At 37.2% G+C, this 18,268-nt stretch overlaps 1 protein-coding gene across 3 annotated transcripts in view; it reads right to left on the reverse strand.

The window, feature by feature from the left end:
- Positions 1-7,263: 7,263 nt before the first annotated feature.
- LOC118748054 (proton-coupled amino acid transporter-like protein CG1139) overlaps positions 7,264-18,268 on the reverse strand; it is a 67,565-nt gene continuing 56,560 nt past the window's right edge. For all 3 annotated transcript variants that reach the window (XM_036482344.1, XM_036482346.1, XM_036482345.1), the window contains 5 exons: positions 14,465-14,547; positions 13,967-14,110; positions 9,592-10,404; positions 9,355-9,514; positions 7,264-9,286 (listed from right to left, as the gene is read on the reverse strand). In XM_036482344.1, coding sequence (XP_036338237.1) covers positions 9,005-9,286; positions 9,355-9,514; positions 9,592-10,404; positions 13,967-14,110; positions 14,465-14,547 — 1,482 coding nt within the window. In that variant the 3' untranslated portion in view covers positions 7,264-9,004. The remainder of the gene's footprint in view (positions 9,287-9,354; positions 9,515-9,591; positions 10,405-13,966; positions 14,111-14,464; positions 14,548-18,268) is intronic.

Raw genomic sequence — 18,268 nt, forward strand, 5'->3', positions numbered from 1 at the left:
CGACATTGTGCGGCTCAAGTAGCGTGCAATGTTTATGGATTAAGCTGAAAAATTATTACCAATTTGCCAAAGAAAGGCGCTGCTGGAGTGCCGCCCTCGGTCGCGCCACGCCGCGCCGCGCCGCACCAAGTCGCTACCACTAGAAAACGTAAGTATGCTCCTCGGGTAGCTGGCGCTTCATCGCATCCGGCTGTTTGTTTGTCCATTGCATGGGCGTACAGGCGAATTCTTTGGTTGAGATTGAGTGCTTGGACAGTGGCAATTTGTAGAACAAAGCAGTTCTCTTTGGTATTAGGCCGCTTTTTGTTACTTCATTTGGGGATTTGCCATTGAATTTGTTACTACTTAATTTATTTGCGACTTTTTGATAGAGGATTTGCAGTGCCCCAACGAAGAGTGGCTATGTCTTATTGTACGTGTACTATTGGTTCTTTCACTACATATTTCCGCGACGAAAAATCCATTTGTATGTACAAACATATGTAGACAGATATGTAGTCTATAAAGGAAATTACACTAAGGTACCAACCCACTCTTCTTTAGAACCAGAAACAGCCCATTCGCTTGCAAGGGATGTGCGTCAGCGTTGGGTTGGGACGCATTCATTATCCCAAGATAGAAGAAGAAGGTGACGAATCTGCTGACGTTGGTGCATCTAATAAGAGGGCCAGGTTTACAAAGGCTGCACCGGCGGTCTTCTGGTGGCTGCAGTATAATTCAAATCCTGTGGAGAACGATGCAATGGAAAGAAACATGTGGCTATTATCATCACCGCAGAGGAGGAGGAATTGATCGTGGAAAACTCCGAAAACCATTCCTAATCGGGTCCTCTATGCGGTGGAGCCTGTGCAAAATCTTCCGACTGTGGGAAGACGCTGTGGTAAGGACGCCGACAAACTTTTTGCAAGCCCGTCAAAACTTGTTGCCTTCACAGGGAAGGACGTGCTACAACGAATTCCGCGTTAGGAGAAAGAAGCTTCACCGTTTAGTGGAGAGTGTAGCCCTTTTCAGGTAGGCGTGCCTGGAATCTTCAAAGCAAACGTGGATTCGGGGAAAAAAACATTTTAAAAACAGCCTTAAAGTTTCTAGTGTTCTGGATATAATATTTGTTTCGAAAGTAAGTTTCTGAGCAGAAAAACTTGTGAGTTGGCTATACTGCGCTTAGGCGTTCAATGAGAGCACCGTCTGAGGCGTTCCCAGCTTTGCCAAAAGACACCGATAACTTAAGTACAGACCCGAAATGGCGTGAGGAAGTTTCCCTGCGCTTAATTACCTCTGACTGAACTCTCTTAGAGCCGTGCGGTTATACTCACCTAACATAGCAAACATTTAATTAGATTGACAAAAATTGTTTGCACACTTTAAAGGACGGTTCAAAGAAAAATCATATAAAATCGAACCATTCTTCATAAAAGCAAGTGTCCCATAGCTCAATCCGGATGTAGTGGAAATTAAGATAACAAAATGATTACTTCGAAGCGAAGTATGCAATCGAACCCGGCAGAGCGCCGCGCAAAGAACCACGCAAGTGTAGAAGCTTCTCATGCGGTGTGTCTGCCTGCGCCCATAAATCAACAAGTCAAGTTGCTCAGCGGCAGCCACAGCAGCAGCACAGCCAACAGCCTTGCCGCATATTTTGCTGAATTGCAGCGCACAATGAGTGCATTTTAGGCGGACAATTGCATCCTGCCGGGCAAAACTCCTACTGAAATGCATGCAACTGCCACAACGTCCCCACATGTTGTCGCGTGTTGCCGGCAGACGGTAGTCGCTAGCTGCTTATGCGAACGTCCATGGGCATTGTTGCACACAGGCGTTCTCCATTAGACGCAATTCGTGCACCTCTCGCGCTGACACCGCCGACGCCACCACCAGTACCAGCATCAGCAGCAGCAGCAACGGCTGCTTCACCAGCACATCCAGAGCCATACATTGGCATTCCTATCGCCATCATCATCGTCATGAATTTTGCAAATGTTGCCAATATTTGCTACAATTTCCATGGCATTGTCTGTGTTTCTTCTTCCACTTGGTTGCCTGCCGCGCAGGCCTTTTCCACTTGGCATTTTGGTTTTGTATTCGTCGCAAAGAAAACTGCGAAGGTGGACTGGATGTGGCCGCGCGCTGATTGTGCGCCGCATCGATTTGAATGTGAAATGTTGCACAGTCATCGCGCAGTAAATCATTGCCAGTCGCATCGCCGCAAATATGAGTTAATCTTGTTGGATGCAAAGGCTGAGATGTGTTTATTCTCGAGCTTGAGTCGCAAAAAAGACGCAGCAAACTCATCCGACCAGCTGAGATTGAGTTGCAACCGATTTGTGCGCCGCCGCTGTGTCATTAAGCGCTTGCGACTTGTAATTCGCGCAGCATTGTTGCATACACAACAGCTTGGCTGGCTCAAAACCAGCTTTCTTGTGGCTTAAAACAAATTATTTGGCATTGCCTGGTGGAGCGCTTGATTTATGTCACAGCACCTTGCGTTGTATGTGTCGCATGGTGTTGTCTGCGCGCGACAAAGATGTGGGTGTTGCAAGCAGTTGAGGATATTTATGAAGCGCCATAAAAGACACTTATCTAGATGCAGCTACAAACGCACAAGTATGTGGTCTGCGTGAGCGCAATAAAATCGCATAAATTTCGAATCAATTAAATTGCAGTTTTCTTGCAATTGTTGCAATTGTTTGCACCGACCACTGCTACCGGCTACATCCCTTGAAGACCTGCATTGGCCGGCTCACTCAGCAACCTCTCCAAAACGGTGCTTGGTCCTCACTTACATACTTCCTTTTTTGGGTGTTGGTCAATTTGTAATCGTGCCTTTCAGTCAGTCAGCTTTGGAGTGAAGTTCAGGTGTGCGGTGCGCGTGTGTGTCGTGACGCATGCGCAGGCGTAGAATTTCATACATCGGCGCTGGCATTGTTTCGAAAGCCACCGAAACCATTTGATATTCGAATTTTGCATAAAAATTTGGCAAAATCGTAGAAGGTGATTTTCGCGCACGTGTCTGCATTTATTAGCATAAGCAAAGGAATTTAGCCAAATATGTTTGAATTTAATTTCAGTTGCACCGAAAGCTCCCACATACAAGGCGATTTCTTTGGCCGTTATGTGTAAATGTATGTTTGTATATACTTAGATGTAAGTATGTATGTAGGTTCATATTTTTACAACCGAAAAGATATAAAATTATTATATACCGTCAAAAATGTTCAACAAAAGACATTGTTTAAGGCCCACTCAATATCAAGCCCGAGCGCAGTGGTTCTCAGCCCTATTTTCGCGTATCACGAGTGAGTAAAAAAAAATCATGCACCAAAAATGTAATTACAAATTTTAATACGACAAATTGTTAAGAATGGTTGACTAATATTATTTTATAAAAAATTTTGAACTTAAAAAATGCTCGTCGGAAATCATCTCTCGAACTCCCCCATTAAGCCGCCGTTTTGTAAGAAGGTACCTTCGGATGATCGTCGTTCATACATATTTCATTGAAGTTTCAACATACTCGTTGAACACACGTTGGATCTGTCAAAGGCGTTTGATACCGTCAGCTAGTCCACGCTACTAGAAGACATTGAAGGCAAGAAGGCTTCCTCTCTCCCACAGGGGCTCAAACGGTGGTCGGTAAATTATCTGAGTGGTCGGTCGACATTCGTTAGTCATTTTCAAAGACGAAACCAGAAAAGGGAGTTTCGATTGTCACTTATACTGACGACTACTCGATAATGGCGTCTGGGAATGTATTTGATGACTTGTGTTCGAAAGTCAACGATTACCTCTCCGAACTTTCTCGCTTCTTCACTGCAAGGATCCTAACCCTTTCCCCTACGAAATCCCTGGCAACCCTATTTACCATCTGGACGGAAGAGGTCAGACTGCGGCTGGATATTCATGTCGATGACGAACCAATACCGACGGTGAATAATCCGAAAATCCTCGGAGTTACCTTCGGCAGCAGTTGGAGCAAAGAAAAAAACACGTTGCTGGCAACATTCAAGGCCCTGCATGCAGTACCTAGTGGTTCCTGCGAATAGACAACTGCTTGCAGAACAGCCCTCGCCAAGGCTCGTCAGGAGGCATCTCTACGAACTGACGGACGAAGTCCAGAGGTTCATAAAAGAACCTTTGGACTCAACTGCATACCGACAAGCCTTAAACGGCATTCGCAGGGAGTCGGTCTCGAGTTATATTGACTCCCGACCTGTGAATGCCGTTTTGGGCGCACAACCACGCGACGTGCACGATACAGAGCTTTATCTGCCTCGGGGGGACTCGTACCACAACTTCGCTCTGGCTACTGCAGTAGGCTAAAGTAGCACCTGAGAAGAGTGAACGCAGATGTGCCCAATGAGTGTCCGGCTTACGAAGAGAGTCACCACATGACTCACGGCACCTCTTCGCATGCGTCAAATCCCCAGCCAGATAACGCACCTGTCCCTGGACAGACCCGGCGGAAGTTGCACTCTTCCTAACCCTCCCTTTAACTGAGCCAGACGACAACATTGATGGACAAGCCGACCCGAGCGGAGTTTGGTAGCCGCTACAACAACAACAATAACAAAAAAAGTAATACATAATTTAAAATTTAAATGATCTTACTTATAAACATACATACCTATACCATATATATTATATATGACATACATATATTTTTTTGCAAAGTGGCGATCCTTCTTTTAAGAATTTAAACGAATGCGATGTCCTCCTTACAAATTATTTTGTCCTCCCTTAGGCGTTTTAAAAGTTGGCAAGCCTAGTGGTGACAATTAAGTCCTAGATGGGTTTTCCAATAACAGCGACAATTTTTATTTTTTTTTTGTATTGAAATGACTAAATATTTTTCCATATTCAATTTAAATATTGTTTTATCGCTAAGATTTATTTATTTGAGATAATTTTTGTTAGTTCGACCAATATTTAGTTATCGGACAAGACCCGATGTTTCCTACTTCTCGTCCAATGGAACGAGCGTTTGCTAACAGCTAGCTGGCAGGTAACTGCAGCATTCGGCACTATTATGACCCAACAGGCATTTGGGAACGTTTCGGTGGTGGTCTCGGATAGACTATGTATAATTTTAAAACTTAAAACTGCTTGGAAAAACAAGTGTGAAGTAAACTTGTTTTATATTTTGTCTACAATTCATTGGAAATCAATTTCCTATTGGCCTCACTATACACCATGATCGTTGATTTAAGATCACCACACCGCTGTACTGTGTAAAATTGTTGCATTCTTTCAGGCGTAGTCAGTGGGTATAGCAAATAAGCCAGCGGAAAGAAATACCCATTTACCAAACAAGAATTTGTAGATCATGTTCATTTATAATCATTAACGGGAAACAAGCTAAACGATTTCAATTGTTTAAGTTCTATCTATGGAGATGGCTAAAAAAATGTCGGTTTCCGTGAATCATTAAAATATATTTGATTTCAACCAGTAAAAAATCGATTTTCCGGTTTTCCTTTTTTTGATTTTCATTGAAAAAATTTGTATGGCCCTGAATAATATAATTCTTATCATTTACTCCTCAGCTTATCTAATAAAAGGCGAAAATAATCCAAGTTCTTACTGAAATTTCTTGTACAGTGACGGTTTTACCGATTTCTAAGCTTGTTTCCAATCAATTGAGGGATTCACAGCGATGTCGTAAGTGTCGGAAACTTTAAAAGCTAAAATGAACGTTTACAGAACCTGAAACAACAGCCAACTATTTTTTAACACTGCGGAAATGCCTGATATGACTTTGATGGTACTTTGCGAACCCAGTTAATACATTTTTAGGCGTTTAAAGTTTACGGCATACAACAATACGACATTTACGACACCGTTGTGAATACCCCAAATGTGCTTTTTGCGATATAAGAAGCGTTTGGGAGACATGAAGTTCGCGATATTGTTCTAACAATATTTCAACTTTGAACATAAATAATTTCATTTAAGACTGTGTGCCAATCGGTAACTTTTTCCCCGTGGTGAGGCGGGGTGGAAAAATTTACTATGGTGTAGAAAAAAATTTTATTTGGCTGTGCCAAGTGTAGAGTAAAATTTCGACAGTTCAAAAACCAAACAAACGCTCGTGCGAAAACTCTATTATTGTGTGTTGCTGTAATTGTTAAAATTTATATTTATTTCATAACTTGCAGGTAACGTACGCCATTTTTGTGCTTTTTTCAACTTCCATTGCTGTCAAAATTTTATCTATAACCATGAGCTAGGTAAAATTCTGACCTTCGTATTCACCAATGAGAAATGTTAAATTTTTAGTTTTATCCGTCAAAACTTCCTCTTTTCCATCAATTGGTACAGACCCTAACTAATAAAACTTTATTGTTTTCTATATTTACGGAAAAAAAACATAGGTATTCGCTTGAGCTAGAGGAAGCATAAAATAGGTTTTTTCCACAAGCTGCTAAGAAGAAAAACTCAATCTAAGTATAAACTGTGAGCATAAAGCTAACAAGCAACTATCAACTAAGTTTTCGGCGAACTTTTTGATAGAAACATTTGTTGAGGGTTAACACGGGCTATGCTGGAAGGGAAGAAATGTTTCGAGTAAACTTTGGGTTAGTTTCTGCCATTTCGATAGATTGCTGACGTAACGCACACATACATACATATTGAAAATAAAATAACACATTTTCTTGTTATCTTACAACTACATAGCTTTATTTAAAATTGTATTTGTTGCAGAAGGGAAATAAAATCGTATTAAGATGTCAAACAAAATTACATATAGCATTTATAGGGAAATAGTTTTTACAATATTTCTATGGGTAGTTTTTAATGTACATACATAGATATTATTTCGGTTGGTAAAAATTATATGGCAAGAAACAAAACAAAACTAATCTTTTACGCTTTATCAATAAAATCGGTGCGAAATAATCAATCATTTGCGAAAATAAAATGAAATTTTTGCTTAAGTTTTTAGTTGATTTTTGAGTAAAAAAATATAGCACAGCTTCTTGAAATGACGGTGATGCAAAAAAACGTATCACACGCATTTCTGTTTTTGTTTTTTGTGTGTTTTGTGTTTTGTAAATTTTTGCCTAAAATCTGTTCACCGTTGTACATACATACGTATTTAAGTGCATAACACAATGCGCATGTGTGTGTGTGTGTGCACATGCAGACATATTTATATACACAATATATACAAAAAATATTAATAATGAGCACAAAACTTGTTTGCCAAAAAAAAATTAAAAATTAGTTTCGAAACAAAAATAAATAAAAATTTGGTCTTTTTTAATTGTTGTTGTATCTTGAACTTAACCCTTACTTTTTGCCAATGCTGTATACACGCGCATGTACTTTTGTATGTTTATATGTGTGCGTGTGCGTGTGTGTTAAGTGGTGAGAATGTGTTTTTTAACTTTGCGAAAACCCTGAATGACTTATTTTAAAATATTAACAACACAAGTGTGTGTGTGTTAGTGTTAGGAACATTTGCAACAATCAATAGTTTTATGTAGTAGTACAATAGATACTTTAAAATAAGTTAGTAAATTTGTCATGTGGCCACGTTTGCTGCTCGCTGCTCGCTACTCGCTACTCGCTGGCGTCAAACGCGTCGAAGGCAAAATACAATAAATTCATTCGTTTACGAAACCACTTTCAATGCTTATCTAACTGACAAATACGAGTAAAGTTTTTGTTTTTTTTTTCATATTCAAAACTAAAAGCAAAACGTCTCTATGTTGAACTAAAAGCAGCGAAATTACCCCGCAAACCAAAGTTTCCAAAATCTTAGCGAAATCTTTAAGAGTATCAGAAATGTCTTACGAATTCTGTAACGATTTGCTTACGAATTTTCAAAGAAAATCGAAAAGAAATTTCTGTACAATTTCTTAGAGATTTCGTCCGAGCGCAGCACTGTTATCATTACTTTACCAATTTCCCTGCGAAATTTTGAAAAGTATCAAACTACATTTCATTTCAGACACCTATGTATTTTTTTTTTGTAATTCTTTAAGATTTCCCTACTAGGTTTGCAGGGTAGCCATCAAATAATTAAGTATGTATGTATGTATGAAATAAACACTAAGGACGTCGTCACTGCATAGTCACAATTCCGGCTACAATTATTGGGTACTTCATAAATTAAAGCATTCTTCCATTTCCATTAACTTTACTTTAAAATATTTTCACAGACTATCTGTACTACGGTAATCTGCGCTAACAGCCATGTTAACCACACAAAGTGAATACTTCGGTTAAAAATAAAAAAAAATGTTTAGTAAATTAGTATTAATTGAAATAATAATAAATTCTTTGTTTCTTTGCAGACACAAAAGAAAAAAACAAAGCTTCACAGACCAATTGCAATTCGCCAGCCGGGCACAGTCGGACGCGGCCGGCGAAGGAACAAAAAATACTACATTATTACGACTACCTGGTTACTACTCTCCCGTTGCCGCGCCCGCTCGCCCGCCGTTGGCAAGCCAGCCAGCCAGCTGCTGCTGTTGCTGTTGGGCGGCGGCAACTGAAACTAAAATTCCTACATACAAACATTTTTCGTTACAAACTAAATAAAAATCTTACATTACTATACATAATATGTAGATCAACTGTGTTTAGCCCATTGCAATTCTCGCTACAAACTTCAACGGTAATTTGTTCAATTTTCATCTCTGTTCTGTTTTTTTTTTTTTGGTTTTTGTGCAAGATTTTTGTTTTGTTTCTTAGTTATGCAAATGGTTACTGTTAATTTCTTTGCTTATATTGCTACGTTTTTTTTTACTTTTGAAATCTGTTAACTTGAAAATTTCGCTTATTTTGGTTTTGTTAAAATCATCTTGCCGATATGCAAAGTCTCCGCGCATTAACATAAAGTTGCAATTGGTTTAATTCGTTTTACTTCGAATTCTACACTACGTAACTAACGCTAAGTATGTATGTATATATGTATGTATATCATTATGTATTATTATCGCTCATTATTAATTTTATGATTTTGTGATACTGCAGGTCACGACGCTAAGCCATGTGCGATCTATGAGGAGTGGCCTCCAACATGGCCGCCACTGAACTCGGCATGGAACTCGAGTATGCTCACGTACAGGCCAGTGACGAAGCCGACAATGCCGAAGATAATCAGGCCGATGTCCTTCCACAAACGCCACTTGAAGCGCCCGTAGCCGGGTTCCTCGCGATACACAGCCAATTCGATGATCGACGGTATGATCATGCCGAGCGTACTAAGGCACACAGCGCCGATCAGCGAAATGAAGGGACCCAAGTTGGGTAACGCAACCGCGATAGCGCCACAGAGCACCTAAAGCAGGCAGAAGGAATTAATAGCAAAATTCGCACAAGCTACAATAACGGGGTCTCACTACTTACCACCAAGGCAATGCGCAGCGCATATTCGCTTATGTTCTTTCGCTCCTCAGAGATTTTGTGCGAAATGCCCTTCCAAATGATGCTGACTGGCACATAGAACTGCAGCGTGAAGGTGAAGAAGATAGCGGTGGCAATCATGAGCTTCACAGATTGCGCCAAACTGTAAAGAAAAACAAGGCAAGCAGACGGTTAATGACAAGCTCAATCCTCAAGCCCATTCTCCTAGTTGTGACTTACATCGCATCCTTGGGCAGATTCAGCGTAACGCTGCCCTGTGTATCAGCGCCATATTTCAAGTAGCCAAAGAAGCCAACCAGCGTATAGAGCGAGATGACAACACCCATGCCGAAGTTCAATACCGAGGGGCAGCCGATGAAATGCGACGGATTCTTCATGTCGTTCTCCAGCGACATTACTACACCAATACCTTCCAACGCAAAGATCACAGTGCCGAAGAAGAGTGGCCACTGCACTGGTGCCACAATGCCATCGCGTTCGTCCGGTGCTGGCAAATCGTCAAACACATAGATGAATGTAATCACAATGCCCACAAACATCAGCACGTTGGCGAACATCGAGAAGGGTGTCAAGAATTTCAGGTTGCGAATGAGGCACATTACCAGCAGTGGACAGGTGACAATCACAATCCACACACGTATGCTCAACGCTTCCGCCATGTACTCATCCAACACCGCCTTCACGTTCGTGCCGACAAATACGAGGTAAATGCAACAGCAACCAATTAAATCGATCACCAGGAAAACATTCACTATGAAACGGATGAAACGAGACCAGCGATTCAAACCGGGCGGACCGTCGAGGAAGGCTTGCTCGGCCACATCGGCGAAACCCATCATGGGGATCTTACGCCGCCGGCAAAGGATGTGCGCGCATTTGACGAGTATGTGTACGCAGTAGGTGCAGAGGGTGCCGACAGCGAAGGTGGCCACCAAACCGAACCATAGACCGGCATTCATGAAGGCCATAGGCATGGCAAGGATACCCGAACCGAGTGAGCCCTTCAGCAGATGCACGAAGGTCTCTATGTCGCTGTAAGGAAGAGAGGGAAAGATATAAATTTTTTAATATTTTTCCGATCGAAGAGAGCATCTATACCTAATCCTATTTATTTTAACTGAAAAAATATGTAAACCGAGCCTAACTACTTAACCACCACAAAATGCGAAAAGGCTGTCGCTCTATTGATATATTTATCTTTATCGATAACATCGCAATTATCGCTATCGATATCGCCAGTTGTTCCTTTATCTGTTGCGATAGCCCTTCTAAGAGAATTCGTTAAGAAAAAATCGAGCTTCGACTCTTAATTTTTTTAATAGTTAGATATTAATCGATGTTCGGCAAAGATCTTCGTGTGAATCGGTTAAAAAATCGCCTATTTTAAAAAAATATGTTGTAAATTTTTTTATTTTTCTTCAGACTAATCTATGCTTTTATTCCATTTTCCTTTTAAAATCGGTTTATAATCGATTTCTCTGTGTGTAAAAAAATGTTTCGAGTATCTCTAGATAAATAAATATATTTACATATGTACAATTATCTTTTTTATATGCACGTAAATATAAAGCGGGCATCGTGCCAAAAAAAAATTGGTTTAGGCGCCAAGAAAAATAAATATTTTTGCAAATAATTGTTTTTGTGGATGTACACAAAAAAGCGCTTTACGTCAACGCTTTTAACAAAATTAACACTTTTTTTTTAATTTAAACAAGCACAGCTTCTAAAGAAACCCCCTTTCAAAAGTGACAAATTTACATATATCTGAACTAAATGGTTTAATATTTAGCAACGCCAATTTACATAAATATATCATTCCTCAGCTATTGATCACTCCCATGATGATGTCAGCAGCTATCGAGGGAAAATCGTAAACCGATTTAATTGACAATTTTCAATGCTTTTTAAGAATAAATCGACGCGAATTGTCAAAGGCTAACCGCGTAAAAATGTAAATAACGGGAGCAAAAGCACAAAGTGCAAAATGTAGTGCCAAAATTAATTTGTCGATCAGCGAGAAAGTGCATAATAAGCATTGAGTGATCACGTTTAGTGGCTGGGCTTGGTGTGATGAACTGGCGCTCACACTCATGTGCTTAGAGAAAAATTCATATTCGCTCTGCAAATTTGCATTTATGCAGCTCACTTGTTCTCTTCGCTTTTCTTGCTCTGCTTGCGCTAATTCTTGGCGACAACTTCTCGCACATTTGCTCTGTTTTTTTTTTCATTACCAAGGACACTCACGAATTTTTGTGCCAATTTTCGTAGACGCCAAGAAAAAATTTCCGCTGACGTTATGTCGCGATCTACAACATGCCATTGCATATTTGTCTATACCTACCTACTTATATATACTATATACGTATACATGAATACCTTCTTTGAATAGTATAAAAAATAAAAAAACTGTTCGGTCAAGTGGAAAATTACCGGCACAAAATAGATCTGAATTATTTGCTACATTTTCGTACTAAGTTTTCGCTTGTACAATATGTTGGGGAAAAGTTGAAAAACATTTAAATTTGCTAAAAAAGATACGAGGCTACCGTTTTCACTAATTCAACGGCAATGGCCGCTTGAAGTTCAAGATTTTGTAAAAGCGTTGACAAGGAAATTTCTTAAATTGAAAGTTCTTAATGAAAGCATGACAACCAGTTGAAAGGCCACAATTTGTTATCGATTTAAAATCTACATACATAAATACATGTACATTAAAAAATCTAAAAAATTTAGTAAAACTATAAGCGATCGATGGGTTATATGAGCTCCAGATCGCAGCGATATCCCAAGAAGCTGCATGATCAATAGGCTTGCAACGAGGAATTCTCTTGTGAAATTTTCGCCGAGTAAGAGTTTACTGTTTTTTTTTTTTTTGATTTTTCACACCACCAGCCTTTCGATAAATGAAGGGCTAGCCATTGCCTTCAGTGCAACGGGCTGTCACTATAGCCACGTAAACTTCTACCTTTGGTGGTATTTTTCACCACTTAGGACCGAAGATATCTAGGCTTTAAACCTTACTCAGGGCTCTAAACGTAACATCCGTTCACGGATCGAAAACCACACGAAAGAAAATTACGTGATACGTCAGTCGTATAAGCTGAATGGGATAAAGAGTACGTTCACGTATGACATAATCCGAAAAATGTTTACGTGACGAGTAAAACGATATCGTATGTGACGATTCGAGCCCAGTATAAGTTTTGGAGTCATCAGTCCAGATTATACAATGCCTAAGCTTGGAATGAGTGCTGGGATTAAGCCTGTACTTAGTCACAGGGAACTAAACATTGCAGAGTGTCTGAAGAAAAGGTAACCTAAAAGAAAGGTAAGCCCTCAGCTGGCTGTTACAACAAAAAACGATTTTCCTGAGAAGTTTGACAAGGAGATATCCTAGGCTTGTTATTAAATGTTTGACCCACCATACCACAAGTTTATAATTTATCTGATCATAGAGATATAGATTCAGAAGAGTTTCCTTGTTGACAGACCCCACATTTTCCCAAAGACCTGTTAAAATTTGCCAAAATGCCGCATGGGCTTTGGCGATTTTATTCTCACCATAAGAAATCTGAACTGTTACTCCTGATTCAGACCAAAAGCGAAATCACACCGCCTTGAAGGCAGCCCCTATTTTAATTTTGATCAAGTTTTAAGGATAGCCCCACAGAGCTTACCTGAAGATATAATGTAAAAGTTAACTGGACACTTTGTTTGTAATATATCAAATAATTGCTATGCAATGCTTTATTGAATTGAAAATGCCACAGAAGCAAATGGAAGAGAATGACATTTGAAACTGTCAGGTAATAAAGTAATCTGTATTAGATAACCGAATTACCAAAAACTGCGAAGCAAAATTGATGAGTACTATGTGCTTGGATTGCGGTTAATTTTTCGACGTTTAAATTTTGCTTTTGAATAAATATTCTTCGGACTTTAAATATATTTGCTGGTAGTTTTTAAACGAGCAATTAAAATGTGTTAATTATATGAAATATATTGGAAACATTTGCTTTTCATTCACTGCCAAGCCAATCGCATTTAAAAAGCGCAATTATCCCAATTTAGACTAAAATAGATGGCCAATAAACAATAAGCTCTGCTCTGGTTTACATACATACATACATAAGTATAGTGCATACATGTAAACAAGCATATGTATATTTGTATATACAAATTGCGAGGTCTTGTGACCTTGACACTTTTCTGCACTTTCATTGATGAGACGCTGAAATTATTCGAAAATGATGCGAGTGGTGCCAGTCATCGGCCAAAGCCGCCCAAAAGTAAATCGTACAAACTTTTTCGATTAAAATTCTTTATCTACATAGTTACGCGTACATAAATATATGTACAAAAGTTCTTAGTTTGCTTTGGCTTTGAAACATCTTCATCATCAGATTGAATTATATCTAAATAAAAACTCATCATTTTTTATAAATTTTTTTTTCTAAGAATTTAATACTCCAATTATGAATTTTCAATTTCAAAATGTTTAATCCCTAAAAACCTCATTCCAATCAAGCGAAGCATTCCTATCTTTAAATAAAGTAAATATAATTTAAAAAAACAAAATGCTGGCAATACTCACGAGGTCGGATGATCCACTTTCCGGTGCTCGAACGGATTATAATTGACATCCTCTTCGTCGCCTTTCTTTCGTGTCAACACCAATGGCAACGTGGATCCGGCGGCCTGCTGAGCCGGCACATCAACCATATCCGAACGTATGAATCTGTCCGAAGAAGTGTACATTTCAAACATGGTTGTTGATGAATTATTTTCAATGTTTTTATACATTTTTATGCAATTAATTTAAATGTTTTTTTTTTTACTTTTCACTGCACAAAATAACTAAGATGTGTTAAATACTTGTAGAAATAACCACCACCAAGACTACGACTACGTTTTAATTTATTATAAATTTTCTAATTTTTTCTTGTTTTTTTTTTTTTTGTTTTGGCGAATGTCTTAAGTTCAAGTATTCAATAAATATGTATAAATGTCTTTAGTAGAATAATAATAATCGTGCGTTCATATATTTAACTACATATTTACTGATGTGCTAAGACACAATTTTAGAACATACTTTGGCTGACTCGAGTTGATCGCGCTACTCCTCGAACCGGTGTGCGTCTCGTTGTCATAGCTCGCCGATACTGTCGGGATTTTCTGCAAAGATATTCGAACAGAGTAAAGAAATTGTTAATCGTTCAGATACAAATGGACAGTGTTTTTTATTTTTTTTATTTTTAGTTCTGTACATATGTACATATGTACGTACATACATACAGGCTATATATCTTTGGTAAATTCTACATTTCTTTTTATTTTCGAATTTAAATTTCGTACATCGTTTTCCTTCGTTTTTATGAGTCAAGTGAATCGGTTTTTAGTTTTTGTTTATGTACATACGTACGTACCTACATATATATTTACAAATTTTATGTGGATGCTGCATTCATGAGCGAACTCTTTGCGTATGGGTATACATATTTATGAGCTGCGTGTGGATTAGTTTTCCCAAAGAAGAAAATTTTAGTTTTTTATGATACTTTATGATTTTGGAATTTATTTTAGAAATTGTTTACATGCATTTATTTTACAATTACTGGTATTTTATTTAAGTATAGGTATCTAACTCTCGATGAGTGTTTCAGATAATCGCTCTTAACGAGTTTGTAAACAAAATATGTCCATACATAAATATGTGCATAGTATATTGGCTTTAATTGAAGAACTTCAAGTAGCAAATAGTCTAGTCAAATTCATAACTGCTTATTGCAAATGCCCACTCAAGTTCGAACTTGAACTGAAAACAAATACCGGACCTTACTCAATGCACTCATCACAAGAGACAGTAGCTGTCAGACATAGAATTTCCTCAAACTCGAGACCATACCTAAACAATTGAAGGTAAATATAGAAAAAAAAATTTATGGTAAATTAAAAACTAGACAACAATAAATTGGTCAGTTGAGAGCTGCTCGCAAATTTTAAGTCACTTAAAAAATGGTTTAAAATTTACTACTTTTAGAGCTGACTTAAAATTGTGTAATTTAGACACTGGACATAAATTTATGGCCAATTAAGAAATGGATCTACATTTATGTTAAATTAAAAATATAACGTACAGCTTTTGGTCATAAGGTAATAGTAATTTTAAAACTGGCCATAAATTTATGGTCATTTTAAAACTGGCCATAAATTTATGGTCATTCAAGGCTGATTATAAACTTAAAGTCATTTTAAAACTGAGCACAAATTTATGGTCATTTAAAACTTGGACATAAATTTATGGTCATTTAAGAAGTGGACGCAGAACATTAGTATTTTGAAAACTAGACGGAAATTTTTGTTGATGTAAAAACTGCACATAAATACAAAGGTCAGCACAGAATTTGTTTTTGTTATTTAAAGCCTGGACAGACATTAATTTATGCAAAACTAGGAAAAAACTTTTGCTAATTTAGAAACTGAACATAAATTTATGTTCATTTAATAAGTGCAGTAAATTGTTGGTCATGTAAAAACCGGACATGAACTTTTGGTCATCTATTTACTGGACATCAATTCATGGTAATTTTGAAAGTAAACAAAAATTTATATTCAAGCTGAGTCTGGACATAAGTTTCGAATAATTTAAAAAGTAGGTTTAAATTCTTGTTCATTTAAAACTTAGACATAAAAATATTCACCATTTTATATAACCACAAATTCGCAACAATTTAGCGCAAAACCTTTATTCTCTAAGTTTTCGAGTGCAGATCGCAAAGAGAACACTCAGTTTAGTAAAACAAAAAAAAACTCACTCATTCACTTAAGTATTTCGCAAGCCTTGTGAGCACACATATGCTGGCAGACAGTGCGTATACGTACCAAAAAGACGCTATGTACTTAGGAAACATATTGACATACTGCATACGTACATACACATGTACATACATACAAACTTACTAACTATAAGGCGTACAAAGCCGTTGAAAAACAATTATGTATGTATATTTCACATTTATCTATTTAAAAAAAAAAACAAAACATGATTGTTTATGAAAAATATGTGTCGATTATTTTCAATCAATTCACGCGAATTTCAACAAACTGAGGTGGCGAAAATGGAAATGGAAATTTTACGGCGGTCAACCGCATACCAGCTACACCAGCCAGCCGCCCACATGCGGCAGGCGATGAAATAGAATTCAGAAATAGCATAGCAAAAACAAAGTTGGAGAAAAACACAAAAAAATTAAAAAATAATATGGGGTAAGTGTAAACAAAACCCTCACTGATTTTATGCAGAAAACCAACATCAATTTAATGCGTCGAACTCAGCTGACCGCTATGATGAAAACACCAAGTAAATAAGAGAACAATGAGTTCACAGGTGTGACGTCACGCACAGGTTCATAGACTCACTCGGCTATACATGCACATAAATATATGTACATACTCACATATGTACTTGTGTATGTGTATAAAAAGAAAAACAAAGTAGAAAAGGCAAAACAAAAATTAATATTTCTTTGCTGCGCAGAAAGCTCAATACTTGCCAAATATTATTAATAAATCTTCCCTGGACCAGAGTCCAACAAAAAAAGCTGCCAAATTATGTGAGCCATTTTTTTATGTGTATGTATGTATGTTTATTAGTAAATTGAACTGAGCAGCTGTGGCAATTTATTTAAATTTAATGCATCCTCATAAATAACTGTTTCAAAAAATTTGGCGATCAGAATTTCAGAAATCTTTTGGAACAAAAACGAACAAGAATTTTAAGAATAATAAAAAAAAAAAACGATCAAAATTTTACAGACTCTTTATGTACATTATTTATCTACTTATTACTACAATTTAATGCAGCAAACTTTTTTTTAAACCAAGTTCATTCACTACATATATATACATTGTATGTATGTATGTAAATAAATAAATGCTTATATTTGTTGGCATGTAGTACACTATTTGGCAGCGCTTACAAAGCATTAGAAAATACATACATACATATGTGTATGTACATACATACAAAAAAAAACAAAAACATTTTATTCTAAATGTGAAATGCTAGGAATGAAAATAGAATTCACGAGCGCATCACGGAAATTGAAAATCAAAATAGTGCAATAAAATACATAAATTCACTTCACGAGACTCAAATAAGTAGCAGCAGCGCACGCTTGAGTGATCAATGAAACTAAATGAGCATCTAGTATTTAATTAGAAATTCACAGTTATTGACATATGTACTTATTACATACATATGGATGAACGGTGTTTGGTTTATTAAATTTGCAATGTTTTTCAAGCTAAAATTTTTTTTTTATATTCTTTCATAAAAATATGTTGCATGCTTTAACAAAAACCATACAAATCACACTTTCAAACCTTATACAGAATTTAGAAAAATTCCACAAATTTTTATCTAAATTTCATGCTTTTTAACCAGAATTTGTACAATTTTTTTGAGTATGCTGTTAACAGGCTTATAAAATTTTTGTAAAAAAGTGCAAGTTTTGAGCGGCTAAAAAATCGCATTGATTTTTAATATTTTTTTTTTTTGTTGATGGCGTTTTGCACTTTTTTCCATATAAACATTAAAATTTTGTGGAAGAATATGCGCGAGACCGTTTGCGAAAAAATGTAAAAAAAATTCAACGCCAGGTTTTATAAATTTCGCAATTTATGTGAAAAAATCCGCAAAAGCCACCAGCAAAAAAAGAAAATATTAAAAATCAATGCGATTTTTTAGCTGCTCAAAACTTGGATTTATGTTATTAAAATTGTATAAGCCTGTTAACTGCATCCTCAAATAAGTTATAAATTCCAGGTTAAAAAGCACGAAATTTAGATAAAAATTTGTAAAATTTTTCTTAATTCTGTATAAAGTTTGAAAGTG

This window comes from Rhagoletis pomonella, unplaced genomic scaffold (assembly GCF_013731165.1).
Source record: "Rhagoletis pomonella isolate Grant_MI unplaced genomic scaffold, Rhpom_1.0 Rhpom_scaffold_00012, whole genome shotgun sequence".
NCBI classification, from domain to species: Eukaryota; Metazoa; Arthropoda; class Insecta; order Diptera; family Tephritidae; genus Rhagoletis; species Rhagoletis pomonella.